General features: G+C 51.2%; 1 protein-coding gene across 2 annotated transcripts; it reads left to right on the forward strand.

The window, feature by feature from the left end:
* The first annotated feature begins 2,600 nt into the window (after positions 1-2,600).
* On the forward strand, positions 2,601-24,120 carry SDHC (succinate dehydrogenase complex subunit C). 2 transcript variants are annotated; one of them, XM_037034904.1, is made up of 6 exons: positions 2,601-2,661; positions 7,531-7,587; positions 8,814-8,915; positions 16,869-16,930; positions 21,654-21,817; positions 23,337-24,120. In XM_037034904.1, exons 1-6 carry the CDS (start codon positions 2,642-2,644, stop codon positions 23,439-23,441), a joined length of 510 nt encoding a protein of 169 aa, XP_036890799.1. In that variant the 5' UTR covers positions 2,601-2,641; the 3' UTR covers positions 23,442-24,120. The 2 variants fall into 2 exon arrangements, with proteins under 2 accessions (XP_036890799.1, XP_036890800.1); XM_037034905.1 differs by having other exon boundaries at positions 2,646-2,670.
* Positions 24,121-24,302: the final 182 nt, after the last annotated feature.

Raw genomic sequence — 24,302 nt, forward strand, 5'->3', positions numbered from 1 at the left:
ACCTGCTTAAAATCCCCCGGGGCCCCAGTATGAGGGGGCTGTCCTGAGCCAGTAACCAATTGGAGCCTGGCATGTGCAGTTGAGAGGTGGTAGGGAGGGGGGCAGAGTGCAGGGAGCAGAAGGGGCATTGTGTCCTCTGGGTGGAGGGTGGGGGGACACATGCCACCCCATACACAGAGGGCTTTGTGTCTGCTGGCCTCCCCCTGCCCCAGGCTGGAATGTTGGGGGGTGAGGGAGAGGGACAGAAACAGGAACACAAACACTTCTGTGAGGAATAGGAGGACAGGGGAACCTGAACCCCAAGGCCACGAAAAGGACATTCCTCCCTGGACCCCTTGCCTGAGCCCCTGCTCTCAGAGCCCTGGGAGCTGCAGGCAGCTCCCCAGAGAGAACTTGGGAAGCAGGAGGCGCACTGTTACCGTGACCACCACAGGCTGCCTGCCCCACAGGCTTCTCGAAGTGACCAGGTCGTTTGGGAGCCTTCTGTTGCCCCATCTTCCCCCGTCCTGGGCCACTCTGCCCAGATGGAAGTTTTATCCACTGGAAAACACCCAGGGGAGAATCCCCTAACTTTCTCCTTTGTCAGGAAGCCCCTCAACGCCCCAGCCTGCAGCTCAAGCCCGTTTCCCATGGCAGCAAGTCATGGGTTGAGGACCAGCTAATGTGCCATGCAGGTAACAGAGAAAAGAATAAAAATGAAGTCCCTCCTTCAAGGAATTTGAAATCTAGTTTGGGATGGGGGCGGTCAGAAGACAACCCCACCAACTTCAAAAAGTCATGAGCTTGCTGCAGAATGATGAACAAAGTGCTGGGTGCACGCAGGAGGCACACACAGCTGCCACGGCAGGGAGAGGGTTTTGTAACAGGTTTTCCAAAAATGCATTTTGCTTAATCAATGAAGCTCGGGGGGGGGGGGAGGGGGGCGGCATCATGTCTTGAAGGCCATGTTAGCTGTGGACCAATCTGAAAGGATGTATGCCGTTTTGAAAAGGAGCAGTGTGCCAGGTGGTGAGGGCATCTAGGCAGGTAGAACAGCAACCGCAGAGGCAGAGAGGTGAGAACGGGCATGTGTGTTAAGTAGGTCTGTCAAGCGCTGGGCTTGTTCGGGCAGATCTGGGGCCACCCGCTTGACTTGATCCCAGGGAACTTCACTGCAGGGGTGTCATAGGAAATGAGTCTGTACAGGAGATTGAAGCCGATGTTGGTGGGCCTTAAAATACAGACTGCAGAGGGTGGGTTTAACTCGTATTCTAAGAATTTCCTGAAAGGTCTTGGGGTAGTGTTTGAGGCTAATGGGAGTGTCCGTACGCCCAGAGCTGAGTTTTAAGACAAATCTGGCCAGAAAAATCATTCAGATCAGAGCTCTCCTGATTGTGGCCTCCTTCCCTCCCCTCCTTGGGATCCCCTGAAATGATTGTGCTTTCACAGAACCTCTCACACTCCAACCTGGGATGTTTTCCCTTTTCTCTTCCCCTGCCTTTCACCCCAAGCCTTGGATATATCCTGCTTCTCTTTCCTGCTTATTTTTAAGATGAGCCTTGGTATTCAGAAGATTGACTTAATATTTGGTTTAAGTTTCAGTGTGATTCATTTTAATCGATTATGGGCTCTGGAGGTTAATTTGAGGGTCGCAGCTGTTCCTGCTATGAGACCCCTGCAGGGTCACCTGCAAGGCCACAGCTCCTGGTACCTTCCTGGCGTCTCCCCACATCCCAGACTCAGTGGGTTTCATGACTGGTATTACATTTCCATTATGGAAATGCAAAATAGCATTTGCATTTGATGCAGAAATAACTGAATCTATGCTATTGCAATCCTGAAAGGAAGGTGTAGGAGTGCTAAATATAACAAGGTTGACTATTAACGTCATGAGCACGTTTTACCATCAGTGAGTTGTCTGGCGTCCTCCTTCACGCCTCCTCTTCACTTTCCTGTTCCTTCCTCGCCTGCTCACTCTCTCCCTTAAGTCCAACTGGTTACTGTGCTTGGATTTCTCAAAGCTGTTCACATATATATATGATCTAAGTGAGGTCAGCCCACCCCAACCCAGGTTTTTCAGTCTGTGGGTGTCACCCACAGGCCTGAAACAAGAGACAAGGGTGCCTCGTGTTGGGCGAGTGGGCGTCTGCCTCAGGCACAGGGCTGCAGGGCTTCGGAGGAGCTCAGGGCCTGGGAACCGGGGCCGCGAGTGCCTCCCCACCGCCTAGCCTCTCTCCGGACCTGGGTCTGGACTCCCGTGTCTCCTCCGCACAGGAGAGGCTGCACGTGAGGACGGGAGGGAACGTCTTGGGCGGCTACCAGCACTTGTCTGACCCCACGGATGGGGCGGGGATCAGACTGACAGGTCCGGGGGAAGAGTCAAGGTCAGGCCTCCCTGGTGCGAATCAAAACGAGAAACGTACACGGGATGAGTCTGAGCCAGCGGCTCAGAAACTGGCAAGTTCTGGGAATCAGCCCAGGAGGCAGGCAAGTCGGACGCCCCAACTCCTATGTACAGCAGCATAAACTCCGTACACCGCGAAACAGGAGAAAGCTCCCGGACCTTTTATAGAGGCCCGCGCGGTCTCGCGATGGAGGCCCCGCCCCGCCGCCGCGAGAGGGCAGGGCTGTTGCGTCACTTCCGTCCGTACAGGCACGCAAGATGGCTGCGCTGTTGTTGAGGTGACTTTCGTACGCGGCTGCGAGTCGGTGCCGGCGGCCCCCGGGAGATCCGCCTGGGCCGCTGGCGTCTCGCTGACGGCCCTTCATCTTGTGCCGGGGCAGGGGAAGGGCCCGTGCGCGTGGAGGCCGTGCGGGGTCCCAGAGACCCCTTCCGGCCCTCGCCGCTCCGCGGGGCGTGGGGGCGCCGACCCTCTCGGCCTCCTTCCTGGCCGCGGAGGGCGCGGGCTCCCTCCCGCTCTGCTGCCCCACCGCTGAGTTCGTCCTCGGGTCCCTCTGCGCTGCCCGGGGGAGGAAATAAATGCGGGCGGACGTCGGAGGCCCGGCGTGTTCTGTTCAGAGCGCGCAGTAGAGCGAGACTTGGGGGTCGAAGTAAACCAGCAGTAACCTTTTTGCTGGGGACGGTGGGGAGGGAGGTCTCGGCTTTAATTCTTAAAAACAAACAAGAAAACACCACCTGTGAGGCGCAGTAGGACGAGCTATGGCTGTAGCTCGAAGAGGTCCGCGGACGGTGAGGCCCACCGTTCCGACATCTTTCTTAGGCATTGGAACTGGTGGGGATAGAGCTCAATGTACTTTGCTCTTGCTTCAGATGTTTGCAGACCCAGCTGCTGGCGGGGAGTGGGCCTCTTACTGGCCGCCGCAAAGCGCCCAGAGGATTCCGTTTTAATCTCTTCTTATTGCGGGGGATGGGGGAGAGGAAGCCCCAGCTTTTCTCTACAATGTCAATTTCCGTCCAGAAAAACACCCTAGATTTTCTTCCGCTCCGAACAGCCCGCGGCCCAGGCCGCCTTCTGTACTCGGAGCCATAGACTTTTCACACTCCCCTGATACAGATCCCAGAAGAGGTTTGTGCCAGTCCTATTTCTGGAAACTGTTTGTTATGGAAAGTTAGCCTCGATGCTGTTGAGATTTAATTCCTGGTTTACCCAAATGTCTCCTCCTTTCTCTTTCCACTTAAGTTGCCCAGTATAAAAATAGAGGGAGTTTATTTAGTTTGTTGACAAAATGATCCCTTTGGGAGCTGAGATCAGGAATGGGTTATCTTATATTTTTCTCCCTGCCTCTCATTTCCAATGAGTCCTTTTTTTCGGACAGATGCCTTTCCCAGTCTTGCCAGAAGGGAACTGCCTCCCTTCTTCTAGTTCGTTTGATCATAATCGAATACTTTTGGATTCTTTGACGTCTCATAATTTGGTAATGGTCAAGGGCTTTTGGTGGGATCAACATCTAGCTGTAGTGATCATATTGGTTGTAAACAGTTTCTTTCAGGACCAGGTTTAGAAGCGGAGGGTTGTTCTGCTGGTGGACTCTGTCCCCTTGAAACCCCTTCAGTTCTGCAGCCTGTCACCACCAGCATCCAGTGTCAGGAAGCAGACATTTTTACTAACGGTGATCCGAGGCCCTGTTCCTCGGATTTTATAGGAGGGCTTTTTAAAATTAAAAAAAAAATGTATATCCTGATGAATTTCCAGTTCTAACTTAGTTTGCTACAGGGGTTTGGAACTGTTTGTAGTGTGCTGGTGGAGCCTCAAAGGAGAACACCTTCTGAGAAGTTCGGGAGCTGGCTTCTGATTATTTTGAAGAAGTCAAGGTCATTGATTCCATGATTGTGGATTCCTTATTTGTGAGTGAAAGTACTAATAACTTGGTCCCTCTTAAGAGAAATATTGGACATTTTTAATATGTGGTTAAATATTATTAGTTATCAGTGTGCTGTATATCGTGGCTTTTGAATAGTGCTCTGTGTTTTGTATATTCCCTAAACAGTTCACAGATTAGCCGGCCACAGATCCCCAGCAGAACAGCGCACTCTATTGGCATTCGGTCAAGGAATGACTTGCCAAAGCCAAGGCAGCGACAGAGTGAGAGGACAGCTGGGCTTCGGCCTCACAGTGTTCACGCTGCTTAAGCACGAAGTCACCAGAGCCATGAACCTTCTGGGCGTTGCTCATTGTATTAAATCCTACATGTGAAACATCTGCAAAAATACGTTTTAACCGTACATTTGTAAACCTGCAAAGACATGGGAACACAGGTCTGAGTGTGTGAGTGAGCACAGACCATTTTCTTGAGCCTCTTCTATGTGTCAGACATTATTACAGGTGCTAGAGGTGCAGAGTATTCCTGTCCTGTCCTTGAGGAGCTCAAAGTCTAGCAGAGGAGATAAATAAATAGATTAATTATCAAGCAAGAGGATAGATGTTGCTACAGAGGTGCAAAGAGTGGTGGAGACGTTGCCCCACGGGGTGTTGGTGTTGAAGGGTGAGCCTTTTGGGCGGTGAGGGAGGCCCCAGTCACAGCAGCTCAAGCAGAACCCTGTGGACTCAGAGGGCTCTTGCTGGTGGGTGTGGTGTCGCCTCCAGTGTGGGAGAGACGTAGAGGCCGTGGGGAGTTTGTTGGAAAATAGGTCCAGAGTGTTGGACTGGGCTGTTGTGAAGGGCCTTGTTTGTCTGCAGTAGGAACGTGAACCACTAGGCAGTGGGAAACGGGGGAAGGACTGAGTGAGTGAGCTCTGCCAGCACGGACGATAGGGAAGAGGTTGGTGGTGGGGAGGTGGCTCAGGAGCCCGGTGATGCTGCTCCTAGTGAGTGATGGAGAGCGCGCCAACTGAAACAGTGCGGTGGAGTTTCCAGATCGTCTTGTGGGCTTGGGTGATGCTTTGCATATGTGTGGGGTGAGAGGAAGGAAGGAAATCAAGGATGACTTACCTTGTAGCTTGGAGTTAGCTGTGGGCTAATAACCATTAATCAGAGTTTTTGTAATAAATGGTTACTGTTCATCGTGTCTTTAGGGCCATGCATCTCTTTAGTGTTGCTGTTGTCACCGAAATTTATGGAACTTTTTGGTTTTCCATCAAATTTAGTTCAGAGGTCATGTAAGAGAAACTCATTATGGTACAGTCACATCTTGTTTTGGACCAAAAATGGGTGTATTTCATTTGACCACGTAGATCGAATTGAATAACTTTGGGTTTTCTTCAGACATCAAATTCCTGTCCAGCAGATGAATATTTTCATCACCACTGACGGTTTTAGTGGATGTGATGTGAATTCTAAAGACCTTGGGGAGTCTGATGGAATATTACTGTCTTCCATACGTGTGGTGCACTGCCGTTTAAAGAATGCTTTCCTGTACATTTCTCATGTCACTTTCTCAGCAAAAGCAGGCAGTTATATCAGTTGCATTCTATGAATGAAGGATTGAAGCTCAGTGACTTGCTAAAGACGCACAACAAAGGCCAACCTAGAACTCGAATCTGGCTTTGACCTTTGTCCCGTGCTGTTCCTGCGTCGCTGTGGTTGTCCAGTCCAGAGGACAGCTCCAAAAGTGGAGCGTTGCGGGGAGATGTGTGCAGTGCACTCAGAAGGGAGCAACACCGACCGGAGATTAAAAGTTCTGGGCTTGTTAATCTAAAGTGATGCCAAGAAGGTACTATTACTTTCTAGTTGTAACGTTTAAAGCACTATTCCTGGGGGGAAAGAAATCTTTTCGGAGTTCCTGGTTTCCCATAAAGGGCAAGGACAGGTAGCTCCTGTCACATGCCAGACCAGGTTGTGGAGTTTGTGCAGCTAGCTTCTGTTAGGGCCTGTGCAAAGTCGATATTGGTGTTTGTCTGGGAAACAATAGCCCTGGGCGAAGAGAGGCTGTAGATTCCAGCCCACGTGTGCAAGCCCTCCCTGGGAGCCTCTGGCTGGGGCCTGCCGGGCTCAGGAATGCACAGCCCCAGCGTCGGAGCCACAATCCCTGCCATTGACGTGGGGAGGTCTGCTCCCACTGCTGCCTTCTGGGAGCCATGGACACACAATGTCTGTATTCACCTCGTGCCTCCGAAGCTGGAAGGAGGATGGGGCTGGAGGAAGTGCTGGTTGGATTAATTGTCCTTCAAGTTGTGGGCCCTTCCAGTGTCCCGGTGTGGATTGCAAGGCTCCTGAAATGCTGATGCATCTACTCTTAGTGGGGGGCTCGGGGGATGAGGGATGGGCCACCAGCCACTAATGAGATCTGTGTCCCTGCGGGGCGGGATGACAGAGTAGAGACACAGGAACTTTTGTGGAGTCAGCGTATTTTACATTCTAGTCCCAGAGCTGTCCTCTGGTCACTTTCTTCAGTACCTTTGCAGAGATTTGTCACAGTAAAGTGAGTCAGGGTGTGGAGGTGATGCCCTCTCCGTCTGTAAGCTCTGGGTCAGTTTGGCTCTCCCATAGCGTGCCAGCACAGCTTAGTGCCAGATGTGAGAAGGAGCAGCTTCCTAGTGGAAAACCCGTGCGTCCTCCTCGGGGACCCTTTGCTGTGCATAGCAAAGATATCTCTGTGTTCCCATGTCTTTGCACTGTTACACGAGAGACTTGGGTTTGGAGTTCACCCAGGTTGTCTGAAACTTGGTGTGGTTCCCAAAGCGAGAGCTCCGTGTTTGGGGCCGTTGGTCCACAGACCCCTGTTCCCCATCTTTTAATCCTCCTGCAGGAGGCGGCCCCTGGAGCTAAGCTGGGTGTTGGGAGGTGCCAAGTCACCCTGTCTTTTCCTTCAACTTGTGTCTCTCAACCATTCCTTCACAGCCCAACTTTAGAGTCCCTTTCTGTATCTCCCTGTTAGGTGTGGCCGACTCTGGTCATGATTTACCTTGCATAGTTTGTGTTCAGCCGAAACTCCTTTTTGCATTTCTGGGTACGATTTGTGATTGTTCTCAAGTTATTTAAAGTTGTGACTTTTCCACTACAAAGTAATCTCAAGGACGCTGGTGCTGTCCCTTTTCCCACCTTATGCATGGTGTTCCGCCCCACCCCTGAGTCGGTTGCTGGAGGGAGGCTGAGCGTGGTCTCCTGAGGGCCCCCCCGGAGTGCACGCTGACTCTGGTTCTCTGTCCCACAGGCATGCCGGCCGCCCCTGCCTCCGAGCCCAGCTTGGTCCTCAGCTCTGCATCCGAAAGTAAGTTGCTGGGTCTGTGGGTATTATTATTACTTCATTTTTTTCCCTTTGGGGAAAGCAGTAGATTGTTGGCTTAGATTTGGGGGATACATATGAAAGAAAGAAGCTGCAGTTTGGGGTGGTTGAAAATACAGGAGCAGTGGTTGCTTTTGCCCATCACAGAGTAGAAGGAAAGGCAAGGATAGTTCTCTGGTCTTTGGTTGATTTTCCTCACTTTCAGCTTGTCTGCTGCATCTCATTTCATCGATGTAATCCAGTTCTTGATTCTTTCTTTGATGTCTAATTTTCTTCTTTCCTTTCTCCTTAGTCTTTCTTCCTTTAATACTTTCTTTTCTTGTAACCTTTAGTTCTGGGCAGGAATTAGCCCTTAAATATATTTTCCTGCTATACTCATTTCTGCTCTGTTGGTTGCAACAGTTGCCCCTGTGTTATTTTTTTTTAACTTTTAATTTTGGAAGTATACATTCAGAGAAGTTGGAAGAATAATACAATGAAGTTTTGTGTACTGTTTACCTAGATTCATCAGTTGTTAAAATTTTTCTGTGTTTACTTATCAGTATGTATTTTAGGTTGTGTCATATGAAATTGGTATTTTTGTAGATCTAAATTGGCCTAATATTGATAACTTAATGTAGTTTATTACATATTTAATTATTGTTACTATTTTTGCTGAATTCTTTGCAATTACATTGCAGGAATCATGATGCTTTACTTTGGTTTTCTCAGGAGGGTGGAATCCTGTTTGGTGTAGGCACGTAATAAATTAAATTGTTGGCCATAGCTGTTTAGTAGTTGGCTTCAACCTAGCCCAGTGACAAGGGAAACCAGGAAAGTATCCAGAGGTGCTGAGCTGAGTGCACTTCCTGATTCCGTGAGCCTGAAAGGGAGACTTGAGGGCCAGACGAGAGCAGGTGGGAATGTGTGAGGTGGCTGGGAAAAGGGCCATGCACTACCGTGCACGTGCTTTTGAAGTAGCACGTTTGCCTCGATGCTCAGCCAGGAAGAGTGTCTGTTGGTGGAGCTGTGTGTTGTGGGCAGGGAAAGAGCCCTGTTCGATCTTGTTGGGTGGTCAGGGTTAATGACTGAGTCAAACATGCATGAAGGTTAGAGGAGTGGATGAGCATGTTTTCCTTACATAGTGGCTCGTCCAGCCCAGCTTACATTTTGTTATATTAAAAACTTAAACCGATTTTTAATCATTTAAAAACCTTGCGGTTTTATTTTAGTGCTATTCCTTTGGGAACCACAGCCAAAGAAGAGATGGAGAGATTCTGGAATAAGAACCTTGGGTCAAACCGTCCTCTCTCTCCTCACATCACTATCTACAGGTAAGGACTCTGGCACTAGGAAATCTGGGAGGAGTGAGCGAAAGTCCTGGACTGGCCCATAGCCCCCTGGCTATTTTCCTCAGGCCTGTCATAAGAAAATGGCTGCCCTGGCTGGTGTAGCTCAGTGGATTGAGTGCGGGCCTTCGAACCACACGATCTCGGTTCGATTCCCAGTCAGGGCACATGCCTGGGTTGCAGGCCAGTTCCCTGCAGGGGATTCACAAGAAGCCACCATTCATTGATATTTCTCTCCTTCTCTCCTTCCCTTCCCCTCTAAAGATAAATAAATAAAATCTTAAAAAAAAAAAAAGAAAATGGCTGAATTCTATCTTCTGCCCTTAGAAGGGTAATCTACCTTACAAAGCTACCATTTGGGAAATCCTAGTATGTCAAAATGCTATCAATTTAAAAATATTATTTTGAAACAATTTCAGATTTGCACAAGTGTTGCAGAAAGAGCACACCCGCCCCCGTGCAGCATCATGCGGATTCACAAGGTGTTGCACGCCTGAGTGGCTTAAGGTGCAGAGGCGATGGCCCCGTTACTCCTGTCTCACATTTCTGTTCCATCACCAACAAGCCAGCACAGACTTTGTGGCCTAAAGCAGCACACTGTTGCCCACCAGTTCTGAGGGTGGGGTCCCACAGAGCCCCTCTGGGGTAAAGTTGGGGCACGGACAAGGCGGGTCCCTCTGGAGGCTCCGGGGCAGATGGGCTCCTGGTCTTCCCAGCTGCTAGAGTCTGCTCTGGATTCCTGCACTTGTGGCCCCTTTTCTGCATGTTCAGAACCATCAGTGATGGGTCAAGTTCATCTCTGGTCATCACTTGGATGGCTTCCATTGTCACATTTCTCTGACCGTCCTCTTCTGCTAGCCTCTTTGACATCCAGGGACCCTGTGATTCTCGGGGGCCCATCCAGATAATCCAGGTCTTCTTATCTTTAAGTGAGCCTGTCAGTGGCCTTCCTTTCCTCTGCAGCCTTAAACACTCACAGGCTCCAGGGCCTGGCACGTGCGCATCTCTAGGGAGGTGGCTTCTCTGCCTGCCACGGTCCCTTAACACTTCAGCATGTGCTCCCTGAGCTCAGGGACTCTCCATTGTCCAGTCGTCCCGTGCAGGAAATGACTGCTGGTCGTGTCTGTCCCTCAGCCCCTTGGCACGTTTGCTGGTTGTCCCAGTGGTGTCCTTCCCAGGCCCCGCATCCCACGGAGATTGTGTGGCATTGACACTTTTAGTGGTCTGTTGAACCTCCTCTAGGGTGGAGCAGTGTTACTCCTTCCTGATCTTGTATGGCCTTGACACTTTCAGAACGTCTCTAGGTTTGGTTTGCCTGATGCACTGTTGTGACTTGCGTGTTTGGGCAGGAGCTCTCTGAGGTTCCGTGCTCTTGGCGCCTGATAGTTTGTCTGTTCTTGTCACCAGTGAGGGGAACTGTTGCCACTGGGTAAGGGGTGTCTGCTGGGTTTGTGTGTTTTAATGGGTGCTGATTTTGTGGGGACATACCCTGAGACTGAACATTCTGTTTCTCATCATACTTTTATACACCTGAACCCGTTATTACTGTGCTGGCCTCCAAATTGTGATGTTTCTGATTCCTTTGTGCCTTTTCGATTTATTTATTGCTAGGGTAAAGGTTTTTTTCTTACTGGTACAGACCCAAGGATTCCTCAGAGGAGAAGCACACTCATTTCCCTCTACTCTTGTGAAACCAACTAAAGGAAAAACACTGCAGTTTCCTCTGCACCCAGCACTTCTGCCACGGAATGTGTAGGGTTGTTCCCACGCCAACCAGTTTCCAACCCTGGATGCCAGCCGGGCAGCCTATGATTCAGCTATGGTGCTCACCCCTGACGTTAGCACGGGCCCACAGGTGAGGGGTGCAGTACCCCATGCCTGACCCTTGCTTCATGTGGTGGTCCTGGGCCGTGACCTGTACTGTACTGGCCAGCTGTCAGCAGGGCTTTCCACGACCCCCTCCTTGGGTTCAGTGATTTGGGCTCACGGAACCTGGAAACATCTACTTATGTTACCTAGTTTAGTGAAAGGGTGTTACAGATGAGCAGCCAGGTGCCCTTGCAGGCACCTCTCTGTGTAAAGGGTCCTGGTCATGGGAGCTCTGTCCCCGTGGAGTCGGGGTGCCCCACCCTCCTGAAAACTCTGATCCCAATACTCTTGGGATTTTTATGGATGCCTCATCGCCGCCATTCATCCTTTATCACATGATCCGTTAACCTCTAGCCCCTCCCACCTCCCAGGAAGAAGGTAGAGGTGGAGCTGAAAGTTTAAGCTTGTAATAGTGTTCTGGTTTTTCTGGTGACAGCCCACTTTCAGAGTTGCCTCATTTGAACAAAGGATGCTCTTTCTACCCAGGAAATCTCAGTGGACTTAGGAACTGTGTCAGGAACCAGGGTCAGAGACGAAATATTAGAGTAGAAGATGCTCCTAGCACCCCATCACTCAGGAGATCATAAGGGTTTTAGGAACCAGAAACAGAGAGGTGGAAGAGGGTAGATGTTTTACTGTTTTGGCCAAAGGGCTGTTCTGTGACTCGAATCTGTTTGGTGTTCAGAGTGTCTGGGCCTCCGCTGGTGCGGCTCCTGTGGAATCATGATCTGGTGCTGGGTGTGCTGCGGTCACCAGGGTGTCGTGGCGTCTAGGCCCTTTCTGTGGAGCGAGCTGGGACTCGTGTGTGCACACAGCCACGTATGTCTGTTATGTCACGTCCTCAGACGTAGCGTCGATGGCTGGCATGCCAGCGCCCTCCCCAAGACCTGCTCCTTTCTAGCTAACCCAGCATCTTGAGCTCTGCCACCCTCTTGCTTGGGTCCCCGCCAGGGGGGCTGGCTGTGTTTTAACCGCCTCCACAAATGCCGCAGCCTTTCAGATTTCTTCCAAGCCGGATTCCAGAAATAATTCTGATCGCAGGGTTGGACGAATATCCCGCATCCAAACAGAAGGACGTTGATGAGGGACCTCAGCCCTTGCTACTTTACGGTGAAAGTCTTTTTAAGATAAAAGATTTGGGGAGGATTCTAATGATGAAGAACTCTCAGATTATTCTGAATCTGTATTTCCAGCCAGGGCCTTTTTCACAGGTCATATTACAAATGGTAGGGTGGTGAGCTTTGTCTTGGTTTGAAACTTAAGACACAGGTATGGAAAAAAGAAACAGCAGCGACCGTGGGGCTGCTTCCCAGGTGACAGGTCGGGAAGGAGGTCCGAGGCATCTGGACCCATGCTTTCTGTTACTGAATTCTGGAGGTGTTCGGGGGAGGCGTGGAAGCAAACAGTTGAGGCAGCAGTTTCTGAAGCGCTCTTTGTCTCTTAAGATACTAAGTCTGTTTACCAAAGCAAAGTGCGTCCAGGGATTAAGTTACCAGGAGAAAATGAGTCCTTCAGAAGGATGTTGGATAAAACCTTTTCATGCCTAAGTTTTGGAAGGACCCTTCACGTTTAATCACATCGTCAGCCTCCCTGGTTTCAGAGTGCTCCTGGGCTTGGGTGCACACTGAGTGTGATGAGCAGTTGTGAGGGGCGGGCCGGCACGCAGATTGTTCTACAGGCCCCCACCCTGGGTGACCCGAGCACTTACGTACATGGTCTATTTTCTGTATTAGGGTTTTGCATTTGAAGAAAGGGTGCTGTTCAGAAAAAAGGTTTATGTGAGCCCTGACCAGTTGGCTCAGTGGGCTAGGCATCATCCCGCAAAATGAGGGGTCACCAGTCCTGCAAAACCCCTGCCGTCTGGAAACCATCATTTCCACCATTGTGCCCAGTGAGTGGGTGTTCCCTGCAGTATTTGCACAAGTGATTGTGCAATAATAAGCCACCATTGTGCCCAGTGAGTGGGTGTTCCCTGCAGTATTTGCACAAGTGATTGCCTGCCTGTGCTTGCACACCTGCAGTGACAAGGAGCATACTATCACCGTTTTCCGATGGGAATTTCTCTTATCGTCAAAAAGAGCCTTATTTTATGGAACTACTTCTATTTATATCCTCTATCCAGTGGCTCTAGTTCTACTGGGAACTATACAGGATAGATCTAAGTCCTTTTTTTAAAAAGATTTTATTTATTTATTTTTAGAGAGAGGGGAAGGGAGGGAGAAAAAGAGGAAGAGAAACATCCGTGTGTGGTTGCCTCTTGAGCCCCTGTACTGGGGACCTGGTCCACAACCCAGGCATGTGCCCTGATGGGGAATCGAACCAGCCACCCTTTGGTTCACAGGCCAGTGCTCAGTTCACTGAGCCACACCAGCCAGGGCCTTAAGCTCTGTTCTTTTCCTGACCCCCCTTTATGATGTTGAACATCTTTTGCCGTGCTTATTGGCCATTTGTATGTTTACATACAAATGTGTGTGTGTATATTCAAGGGCTATACTCCTTTTTAAGTTGGGTTGTCTTTTTAGTTTTTTAAAAAAAGATTTTATTTGATTGATTTATTAAGCAAAAAGAATATAACACTCATGCTGGGTGACATGCAGGTGTGCTGTGAGGGGAACGAGGTCTGCAGCTGACCCCACGACCCTCGGAGATGGTTCTAAGGGGAAACTGCCTGACCCTGAGGACTCCCAGCTGGGCTGCTGCCCCGGAACTCGGCCTTTCTGTGACTGAGGCTGCTGAAGAGTTGCTCTATGGTGGTGGTAGAGTAGGCATCACATAAAAGCCAGCATGTTGGCCGCTTTGAAGTGTGCAGTGCCGTCGGGCAGAGTCACAGTGGTGCACTGCTGTTACCACCACTCGTCTCTAGAATCCTCTTGTCTTTCCGGGCTGCAGCTCTCCGAGGGGACAGTGCTGCCCAGTCCCTCCACCCCCAGCAGTCCCCAGTCAACTTGCTGTCTCACAAGTCTGACTGCTCTAGCCCCTTGTGAAGGAGAATCATGTCCTGTCTGTACTTTGGGTCCGGCTTGTGGCACTCAGCATGACGTCTCCACATGGCTGTCGTGTCAGAATATCCTCCTTGCTAAAGCCGTGGTTCGTATAGACTACATTGTGTGGAGTTCATCCACCCACAGACTTTCGGGCTGTTTCCACCCTGTGGCACATGGACTGCACGTCTCCACTTCTGTTTCTTTTGGGCGTGTCTCAGAGCAGAAGTGCTAGGGTGCGTGGTAGTTCTTGGACTTGTATTTTGAGGGACCGGTACAGTTTTGTGTTGCCACCAACAGTGCACGGAGGTTCCAGTGTCTCCATGTCTTCACCAAGACTTGGTGCTGCTGTTATTGTAATAACAGCCATCCTGGTGGGCGGGGAGGTGTCTCACCGTGGCTTTGGTTTGCACTCCCAGTGGTGAGTGGTGTGAGCGACTTTTCATGCACACGTTGGGCATCTGTGTGTCTTCTCAGCAGAACAGAAGTTATTTTCTTGATGGGATTGTTTGCAGCCCAATTGTTAGAGTATTGCTGAAATTCACATATACTATCTCTAGCTTTCTTTCTCTTCTTTCAAAGAGATTTTTATTTGTTCATTTTTAGAGAGAGGGGAAGGGAGGGAGAAAGAGAGGGACAGAAACATGAGTGCAAGAAAGAAACATCAATCGATTGGCTCTCACATGCCCTCAGACTGGGACCGAACTCTGAATCCAAGCATGTGCCCTGAGCGGGAATTGACCTGGTGACCCTCATTTTGCGGGATGATGCCCACTGAGCCAACTGGTCAGGGCCCTGGCTTGCTTTGATGAGCGTTCCACTCACAGTGCGAGGAGGAGGTAGTACGCACACACTGCAAAGCAGCAGTTGTGTGGTGACGGCACGTCATTCGCTGTCGGGCATTGGAAACGCAAGGGTGAATAAGCTATAATCTGTGTTCAAGAGGATGCCAGTGTGTCCTGAAAAAGTGTTTATCAGGAAAATCACAGGCTGCTAGTGACCGTCTTTTCTGTAAGTGAGTTAGAACAGTCCTGATTGTCTGCACTGGACTTGTGCCGTTTGAACAGGAAATAGGACTTCACCCCGTGGTGTCTGAGGCCTCAGCTGGGACCCACAGTGGCCAGATGAATCCGAAGACAGACTTCCTCACATATCTTGGGTTGGCTCAGGCTGTTAGATAGGCCTTGTTTTCTGTCCACATGACGTGCTTCACAGGCTGTTGCGGGCTTCCCCAGAGAAGGAGGAGGAACCCGGGGATGAATGGGCAGACAGACAGAGGGGGAGGGACGTGGGGACTAATGGACAGTGATTTGGGGCTCAGGCACTGTTGCTTCTGCTGCATTTTGTGCCTTGTGGCAAAACAGTTGATGTCCTGCTTGCCTGGTGGGCAGTGATGAGGGCCTGGAACATGCCCCCCCCCCCCCCCGGGGGGGGCGGGACNGGCAGTGATGAGGGCCTGGAACATGCCCCCCCCCCCCGGGGGGTGCTGGAAGTATCATGCTTGTCTGGAAAATGAACTCTTCTTACCTGCACTGCACCAGGCCAGCCAGACCATGGTTTCTCCCATCTCCAGAAGAGACAACCAGGGTGGTCCGTGAGTCCCCTTCCTCTGGCCTGGAGCCCCAGGTGCATTGGGGATGCTAAGCTATGTCTTACTTTCCCCACCTCTTTTTTTCTTTCTTTCTTTCTTTCTTTTTTTTTTTTTTCAGTTCTCTGAAGTCAGTGTGTACTCTGTCTCTGTCTGACAGCCCTTCTCTCTGACAGGGTGGGCAAGTGATCTGCTCTGCCCCTCCCAGTCAGGGGGCTCTCCTGGGGACGGCTGGAAAGGCCCCATTTTGTTGTCCTGGGCATTTGTGCAGCCTCAGCTCCTTCTGGGTTTCAGTCTCCTGATTCTTCTAACGAAAGGATGCCGTTGTTCTCTGTTGTCCTTCGTTATGTGGCTCTTCTCCCGCCTTTTGCGTTTGTCCTATTCATTCTGAGTCCAGAGCGGTGCCTGGCCTGCTTTCTTGGTTTCTTTGGACATCACTCCTGTCTTGCCGTGACTGTTTTCATTACATAGTTACTCTTTCTGAGATCTTTTTAACCTGCTTGCGTTTTGGATGCGTGGTCTGGCTCTGCTTGGAGCGCTGTCTCTGAACTGCTTTCCAGGACAGAGGCGCTGCTGGCCTCCCAGCTCCTAACCAGCTCCCTCTGAACCTGAGGGCCAGTCCCGGGCATGGCTATTCCGAACACAGTTGAAAAAGCGGTTTGATGGGAAAGTGCTTCAGAGCTACTGTGGATTGAGAAGCATACTGAGTCTCGCAAGACTGGGTTAGAAAGTGTGGACTAGGTGACCTATGAAGGAATAAACGGAGGGCTCGATGCGGGTATTTGGGGTACGCAGTTTCATAGATACGGAGAACAAAATGACGGTTTCCAGATGGCAGGGGTTTTGCAGGACTGGTTGGAAAAGGTGAGGTGAGGAGGAAATACCAATTGCTGGTTAGAGAAAGAGTCCCGGGTGTGTTGTCAGGAGTTGTGCAGGAAGTGTGTGCTGTCGGAGGGGCTCACCTCACCAGAGGGTCGCCCTGGAAGTCAGGAGACGTCTAGTCACGGTATTCTGCACCTCAGATTAACACGACGTCGTTGTGTCACCTGTGACTCAGGAAACCAACGGGGTCCGAGGGTGATCGATAGCGTGTGAAACAGCGGGTAAGTAAAACTCACATGGGTGTTCTTTTGCTTCAGTTTTGTGACTGGGAGACAGAAGGGCCTGTAGTCTGGTGGCTGTTTTCTAACCACAGGCGACTTGAATGGGTGTCTTCAACACGTGTTGTTTCTACTCGGGAGGGAGGAGTCTGGGCTGTCACTGTTTTTTCCTTTTAGCTCCGCCAGCAGCACAGTCTGGTCAAGGGGAACGGTGCTTCTTCCGCAAACCAGCATTCTAGTCTCCAGACCAGAGGTGCACACACAGGAATGCGAAGGCTGCTCGCTGTCCGTGTTTGAATGCTGGTGTTTCCCCGGTGGTTTGGGTCCTCTCCACCAGGGCGGGCACTCGTGTGGCGCCATCTTTCCCTTCTTTCAGGTGCCTTTGTCTGTTTCTTTGCAGCTGGTCCCTTCCCATGGTGATGTCCATCTGCCACCGCGGCACTGGTATAGCCTTGAGTGCAGGTATGTATGTGTGTGCACACGCATGTGAAGAACTTTGCTGTTTCTTTGGCTCTGGGCACCACCTCCTTGGCAGCTGGGCAGCTTTATTTAGAGAAAATGAGTCCATTTAGGCCTGTGGTTCACCCATTCCTTTAACAATTGATTATGAGCTCCCGTTATGCTCAGGTTCTAAGGGATTGGTAAATCACCCCTAGCACGTCCTGCTGGTGTATTTACTGAGGTCACAGAGAGCAGAGATGTGCCTGTAGTGGAGACGGGTGGCTGACTGCACAGGGCCTGTCACAGTCCAAGACCAGTCATCAGCCTTATTCTCGCAGAAACCCAGTTTCTGCCCCCAGGCTTGTCCCCCGGCACTGATGGGGCCAACAGACTCCCTCCCTCTGCAGCCCCACAGTGCCCTGGTGCAGGCCAGGAGGCCTGTCTGCGTGATGTGAAGTGCAGCCGCCAAGCGGCGTGTGCCGCTCCTCCTCAGGTAGCGAGGGTTGTCCCAGGTAGGAGGTGCACGCACAGGTAGGTGTCTGGGGGATCAGCTGTATTTTAAATTTTCCTCTGGCTGATGCTGGAGACATGCACATACTGTTCTTCATAGTGCCCTGAGGGCCCGTCCTGGGCTTCCGAGGACTGTTGCACTGAAGTGGTCGTCTGCGGGGCTGAGGCCGAAGTGCAGCACCCTGTGCTTGGGGAGCTGCGGCGGGACAGTGGCAGCAGGAGTCGCGGGCTGGTTCTCCCCTGGGGGTAGTCAGATTGGCTTTGTGGGTGGGCACGTAAGTGCCGGAGCTCCCCACTGAGGATGAGGGCGCATTTGGCTGGTCAAGGGCTGGCAGGACCCAGGTACAGGGTGATTGGTGTGGCCTGGGAATTGTGTGTAGTTTCTGGTTTCTAACCTACTTGCACTGGAACAGTGGGATACACTTCAAGGTGAGGCTGTCGTGACTGTAAGGTGGTAGTTGGGTTGTTTCTGCCGACTCGGGTCCGGCCCTGAGCAGACTGGCCCCTGCTGCTCAGTGGGTGGTGGTGGTGAGCAGATGGGACTCGAGGAACATGGCTGCAGTCCCCACTGTCACCAAGCGTGCCTGCCACCCTGACTGGTGGTTGTCCAAGTCAGGGGCTCGTGATGCGAAAGCATTTGTTTGCTAACCGTGGCCAAACCCAAATGTTTATTTTGGGATGTTATTTTTTAATTTTTTAATATTTTATGTTTTAAATTGTATTTCATTGATTATGCTGTTACAGTTGTCCCAATTTTTCCCCCTTTGCCCCTCTCCACCCATCACCCCAGCTCCCTCAGGCAGCGCCCCCGCCATTGTTCATGTCCATGCTGTGCATGTAAGTTCTTCGGCTGCTCCATTTCCTACTCTGCACTGTACTCACCATGGCTGTTCTGTGACTGCCCATGTGTACGTCTTAATCCGCTCGCTTCCTCACCCATTCCCCCACACGCCCCTCCCACCTGGCAACCATCGAAACACTCTCTGTATCCATGATTCTGTGTTTGCTATTCTGTCTAGTTTGGTTTTTTTAGATTCAATTGTTGATCTGTATTTTTTTGTCATTTTATTGCTCATAGTTTTGATCTTCCTTTTCTGAAATAAGTCCCTTTAACATTTCATGTACTAATGGTTTGGTGATGATGAACTCTTTTAGATTTTTCTTGTCTGGGGAGCTGTTTTTCTGCCCTTCCGTTCTAAGTGATAGCTTTGCTGGGTAGAGCAGTCTTGGATGTAGGTCCCTTTCTTTTCATGACTTTGAATATTTCTTGCCAATCCCTTTTAGCCTGCAAAGTTTCTTTTTGAGAAATCAGCCCTCAGTCTTATGGGAACACCCCTGTAGGTAACTATCTGCTTTTCTCTTCCTGTGTTTACGATTCTCTCTTTACCCTTAAACCTTTGGCATTTTCATTATGATGTGTCTTGGGGTGCGCCTCTTTGCATCCATCTTGTTTGGGGCTCCCTGTGCTTCCTGGACTTGTGTTTCTATTTCCTTCACCAAATTAGGGAAGTTTTCTTTCATTATTTTTTCAAATAGATTTCCAACTTCTTGCTCTTTGTCTTTTCCTTCTGGCACTCCTATGATGCGAATGTTGGACCTCTTGAAGTTGTCCCAGAGGCTGCTTATACTATCCCCATTGGGGGGGTTCTTTTTTTCTTGTTTTGATTGGTGGTTTTTTGCTTCCTTGTGTTCTATATCATTGATTTGATTCTCAGCCCCATATACTATACTGTTGTTGTAAATTGTTCTTTATTTCAGTTGGTGTATCTTTTGTTTCTGGATCTTTTTTGTTTCTGGTCCTTGCTGAGTTTCTTGAGCATCCTTATGACCAGTGTTTTGAACTCTGTGTCTGGTAGATTGCTTATCTCCATTTTGTTTTAGCTCTTTTTCTGGAGTTTTGATTTGTTCTTTCATTTGGGCCATGTTCCTTTGTCTCCTTGTTTTGGCAGCCTCCCTGGGTTTGTTTCTATGTATCGGGTAGAGCTGCTTTGACTCTGTGTCTTGGTTTAGTGGTCCAATGTAGTGAGTGTCCTGTAGAGTCCAGTGGCACAGCCTCCCCTGTCACCCAAGCTGGGTACTTGATGTGCGCCCTCTGTGTGGGCTGAGAACACCCTCCTCTTGTAGTTGAGCCTTAACGGCTTATTGGCAGGTCAGTGGCAGTGACTTACCCAGGCAGTCTGAATGTATTTTTTTCCACAACTGTACTTGCTAATTATTTGTGTCATCGTTGTTTTTATTCTTTTGAATGGCCATGTGTTCCTCAGCATGGATGCTGGCCTTCTCAGACAGTGTGCAGTCTGGTTCTGCAGGCCAGTGGTCCCCGTGCTCCCCCCGTTCTGCAGGGACAGCGTGCTGCCAGGTGGACGATGTAGGCAGCTCAGTGCACTCCCCATGCCTTGGGCATTCCTTGTAAAGTGGGCAGATTGATCGGGCCTATCCCGGAACTCATGGAATTTCAAGGAACTCGACCCCGGATGTTGACTCACAGAAACAGGATGAGCAGCACAATAAGTAGGTGTAATAGGAACAGTCTCTTGGGGGGTCAAGTAATGGACCGGACAGGGACCAGTGTCCCGTTTTTGGCCGGAAATGAACCAGTCCAGCAGCTGTGATCTGTGTGTCCTGGGGTACACAGAGCATCAAGAACAATAGAAAACCTTTTGAATAAACTGAGTCATGTCACGCTTAGAATCTTCCTGTTACTGTTATATATTACTCTTTGCCTTTCTTCTTAGATTAAAATTCAGATCTTCCCCGTGGCCGAAAATGCCTGGCCTGGCCCGGCCCTTGCCTGACTGGCCGCTGCCTGTCCTCCCCTGCTCTATGCCCCCTGCCCCCACCACGCGCTCCTCAGGCCCTGGCACAGAGCCGCTGCGCACTGTCTTCCAGATCTGAAGTGCGCGCCCCTCTCCTTGTCTTGCGTGCTCAGTCCCTCATCAAAGCTGTCAACTCACAGGGTGCTCTGCTGACCACTACATCCAAAGTAGCTGCTATTTCTAGGTCTTACTACACTTGTGTTTCTGTCACAGTTTTTATTACATAATCTGTAGTTATTTTGTTTGCTTGATTTTTGTAAATTAGCCTGTCTTACGTACCATTCACATCCGCTAGCACTCAGTAGGCGCTTAGGGAACCTTTGTTTACTAAATGAACACACCCAGGGATGTTTGCTTATTCCTCCGACCTGCTGGTTGATCTGTTACGCATTGGAAACTGGGGCTGATAGTAACAGCCTCTCCCCTCCGGGGTAGAGGCGTCCAGGAATAAGACAAATAAATACCTGTGAGCCGCTGTAATGGCTTTTCAGTAGAGGTGAGGTCCCAGAGGCAAGGCCAGTGGGGGGAGTCGCAGGAAGGGTGGTTGGAAGTCTGTGAGGAACAGGGAAGGAGGGCGCTGCAGTGGAGAAAGGACCCTGCGCAGGGGCACGGGGTGTAGGATGCCCGGTGCCCAGTGCAGTGGGTGGGGTGGGGCACTGTAGCCCTGCTGACTGTGGGCATCGCCAAGGTTGGCATTCTCGTCTGCTCCAGCAACAGGACAGCTGGCCTAGACGGATCTGAGATAAGACTTACTCAGGCCGTAGAGACTCGATGGCCAGTGTAGAAATTCTAAAGGGCATGTTGTGTGATGACACTAGTGTGACTTTAAAATGGGATCTACTGAAAAAGAACTTTACAGACAATCCTCTAAAAGATGGAGGGAGCCCTGGCTGGTGTAGCTCAGTGGGTTGAGCGTGGGCCTGTGAACCAAAGGATCATGGTTCGATTCCCAGTCAGGGCACATGCCTGGGTTGCAGGCCAGTTCCCAGCAGGGGACGCAGGAGAGGCAACCAAACATTGATATTCTCTCTCTCTCTCCTTCCCTTCCCCTCTAAAGATAAATAAATAAAATCTTTAAAAAAATAAAAGATGGAGGGAGATGGTTAGTAACATCCTTCTGTTGCTGAGGTTCTCTAGGGGTTAGGTACTCACAATTTTTCACAGTGACAGGCGGAAGAGAAATCTGGGGGAGCCCAGGTAAATTCCTTGAGAACGTGAGTGAGAGCTCAGTGGGCGTGGGACAGGTGAGTCATCAAGATGGACTAACAGTAGTGGAAAGAAGGGTTAGGAAAGGGAAGTGTGCGTACGTTAGAGGAATGTGGCGGGAAACGAGCCCGGCGACTGCAGAGCCAGCCCATGTGGCTCACTGGCTGTGGCTGGCGGGTGGCTGTGACGGGCCTGTGCACTTGTCTCCTCAGGGGTCTCTCTCTTTGGCTTGTCGGCCCTGGTGTTGCCCGGGAGCTTCGAGTCCCACCTAGAACTGGTGAAGTCACTGGGCCTGGGGCCGGCGCTGATCCACACGGCCAAGTTTGCTATCACCTTCCCTCTCGCCTACCACACCTGGAACGGAGTCCGGCACCTGGTGAGTTCGTGGAGGTGGGCACTTTTCCTGGGGGATGGGAGTGGTGGGGCTGGTAGGACCCTGTCCTTCACTGTCTGGGTTCAGAGCTGTCCTGAAAGTTGCTGGTGTGGGACCTCGGCTCGGGCCTGCAGAGGAACTGACCCGGATGTGTGTCCCCGGGCAGCCCTGTGGGGCGGAGCTCAGTGCCATGAGGCCTGGCACATACTCTGCTCCTTTTCAGAGGGTTGTTGGTGAAAGAGGCCCCTGCAGCCAGGTCCTGCGTGTGGCATGGAGACACGCGTGTCGCACACGCACTTGGCACCGGCTGTGTCCGGCACAGGGTTGCAGTGCAAGCAGGCAAGTCGCTGCTGCTTTAGCCCCTGTCGCCCAGAGCGAGAGCTGGTTCTGGCCCTTGTTCTCAGCTGTTGGAAGAGGTGGGCCAACTCCAACAGACCTCGGGGGCCTGGGGCCCCAGAGTGTGTTCTGTTCCTGGGTTTAGGCATCTTTTGGTGGCCTGAGGACTGTCCTTTGTTCAGAGGGGTCTGTTCAGACAGGCGTCCCATCTCATAAGGAGAAGGCCCTCCCCCAGCACTTCGGGCTCCCAGATACTGTCCTCTCCTTGCCCTTGGCCTTGCCGTCTTTTCCAGGGAGACACTCATTTCCATTCCTAATGGTTTCCATTACTTCTCAGGCCAAGGCCTCTGCTGTACAGTGCTTTTGCCTTAATCTGACCTTTTATAACCTCGCTTTAGAGCCCAGAGACAGGCACTGTGTGAATGTCAGCCTGGTCCAGTAGCTGGGTCAGTGGATAGAAAAGTGAGCGTGAATGACCTTTGCCACTTGGCCTGTCTGCCAGCTGGTCCTGGGGCCTAGTCCAGTGGTCCAGGGTGACATGACTTCCCTGAAGGGGCAGATCTGGAGGAAGGACATTTTCTGCCTGGACTACTTATCCCAAGAACTGAGCTCTCTCCTGAGATCAGTGACCCACTTCCTTAGTCACCTCTTGGCCCTGGCAGGGATGGAGCGGGGGGGCGGGGGGGGGGGAACGACTTTGCAGAATCTCGGAGCTAAGGTGAGGCTTTTCTTATGCCCAGTGAGCTTCTGCTTCTCTTCTGAGTGCAGAACAGGGCCTCTGTCGTCTGTGATGGCTGTGGCCCCGTGGGCTTGACGGTTGCCTTGCAGCTGAGCAGTGGGGAGTGGAGAAGCAACAGGGTCTCAGGTGTTCTGGACAGCTACCCCCCACCCTGTCACCGCCACCAGCCGCGCTTTGTTTGGGAAGTCTGCAGTCAGATGTTTGTGGATTCAGCCACAAAACTTCCCCCCATGTGACCCTTTTGGCTTCCTCAGGGCCTAGGGTTTGGAGGGACATTCTTTGAGCAACACTGGTTTGGGCATCTGGGTGTCTGCAGGTGACTGTGGGCATGGGGAGGAGGCTTTTCTTCGGACCCCAGCCGTCGGGGGTCTCCCTCTGAGAAAGGAGCTGTGACAGTGACCAGGCTCCTGCTTGCTGACACCCTCTCCCTTTCCCTCCCTCCTGCAGATGTGGGATCTTGGGAAGGGCCTGAAGATCCCGCAGCTCTACCAGTCCGGTGTGGTGGTCCTGGTTCTCACTGTGCTGTCCTCCGTGGGTCTGGCGGCCATGTGAGCGGCTCGAGGCCGCACTGCGTCCTCCCACAGATGACTAGTGGGCCTGACTTCCTTTTGTCACCCTCCCTCCAGCCGGGGCAGAGTCTCCGAATGTGTCCGACCCTTTTGTTCTTGCAATTGCCCTGGAAGCTCAGCAGCACAGTCCCTTAGAGAAGCACGGCCGCTGAGCAGGGCCCAGTGTCCCTTGTTCTTAAAGGTGGAGTAACACAGACTCTCTTCTCCTGCCCCCGTGTTCAGCCAGCTCAGGGCCTGGGGGCCCCCTCTCGGTTTGTGCTGAGGATCAGTTCTTGGCTCCTTCTTCCTGAGACAGTGGAAACAAAGCCAGCTCTGTGGCCCTGCTGTGGGGACTGGGGTGGGGCTCTGGGTGCCATGGCCTGTGGGCTGCTGGCTCACAGGACAGTTCTGCACTGGGTCTCCCGCACCCACATGGTGGGGGTTGGGGAGCTGCCTGGTCCTGGCTGGAGGGGGCAAAGAGGGTGAGTTGGCTCTCAGAGGATGTGCTTTGGAGAGAAAATACATAGTTTTTGAACAAGAGTAAGATCCAGAAGATTATTGTTGAACCTGTGGTTATTTTTTTTCTTTTAGTTTCAGCAAAACAAACCTCTTATTGTCACGTTTTCTAATCCAAATTCATGTGATTTTTCTGAGATTGATTAAAAAACTCATTTCATCTTTGAGTCTCCTTGTAGTTGAGAGAAGCCCAGAGAGTGGCGGCTGAGGGGGAGCTGGTTCGTTCCACAGCTGGGAGATGCTCAGGGACTCAGATTCGGGGGCCACAGAGTCACTGTCTCAGAGGCTCAGGAGCCTCAGAGACAGAAGGAAGCCATGGACAGAAGGACAGATAGATGGCAGACAGGGA

The sequence above is a fragment of the Sturnira hondurensis genome, unplaced genomic scaffold (assembly GCF_014824575.4).
Source record: "Sturnira hondurensis isolate 20B ecotype Veracruz unplaced genomic scaffold, ASM1482457v3 Scaffold0022215, whole genome shotgun sequence".
Taxonomy (NCBI): Eukaryota; Metazoa; Chordata; class Mammalia; order Chiroptera; family Phyllostomidae; genus Sturnira; species Sturnira hondurensis.

Excerpts from the sequence above, each read along its gene's own strand:
- SDHC (XM_037034904.1), top strand. The coding sequence starts at position 2,642 with ATGGCTGCGCTGTTGTTGAG. Across the intron at positions 2,662-7,530 it reads ATGGCTGCGCTGTTGTTGAG|GCATGCCGGCCGCCCCTGCC; the intron begins GTGACTTTCGTA and ends TCTGTCCCACAG. Across the intron at positions 21,818-23,336 it reads GGAACGGAGTCCGGCACCTG|ATGTGGGATCTTGGGAAGGG; the intron begins GTGAGTTCGTGG and ends TCCCTCCTGCAG.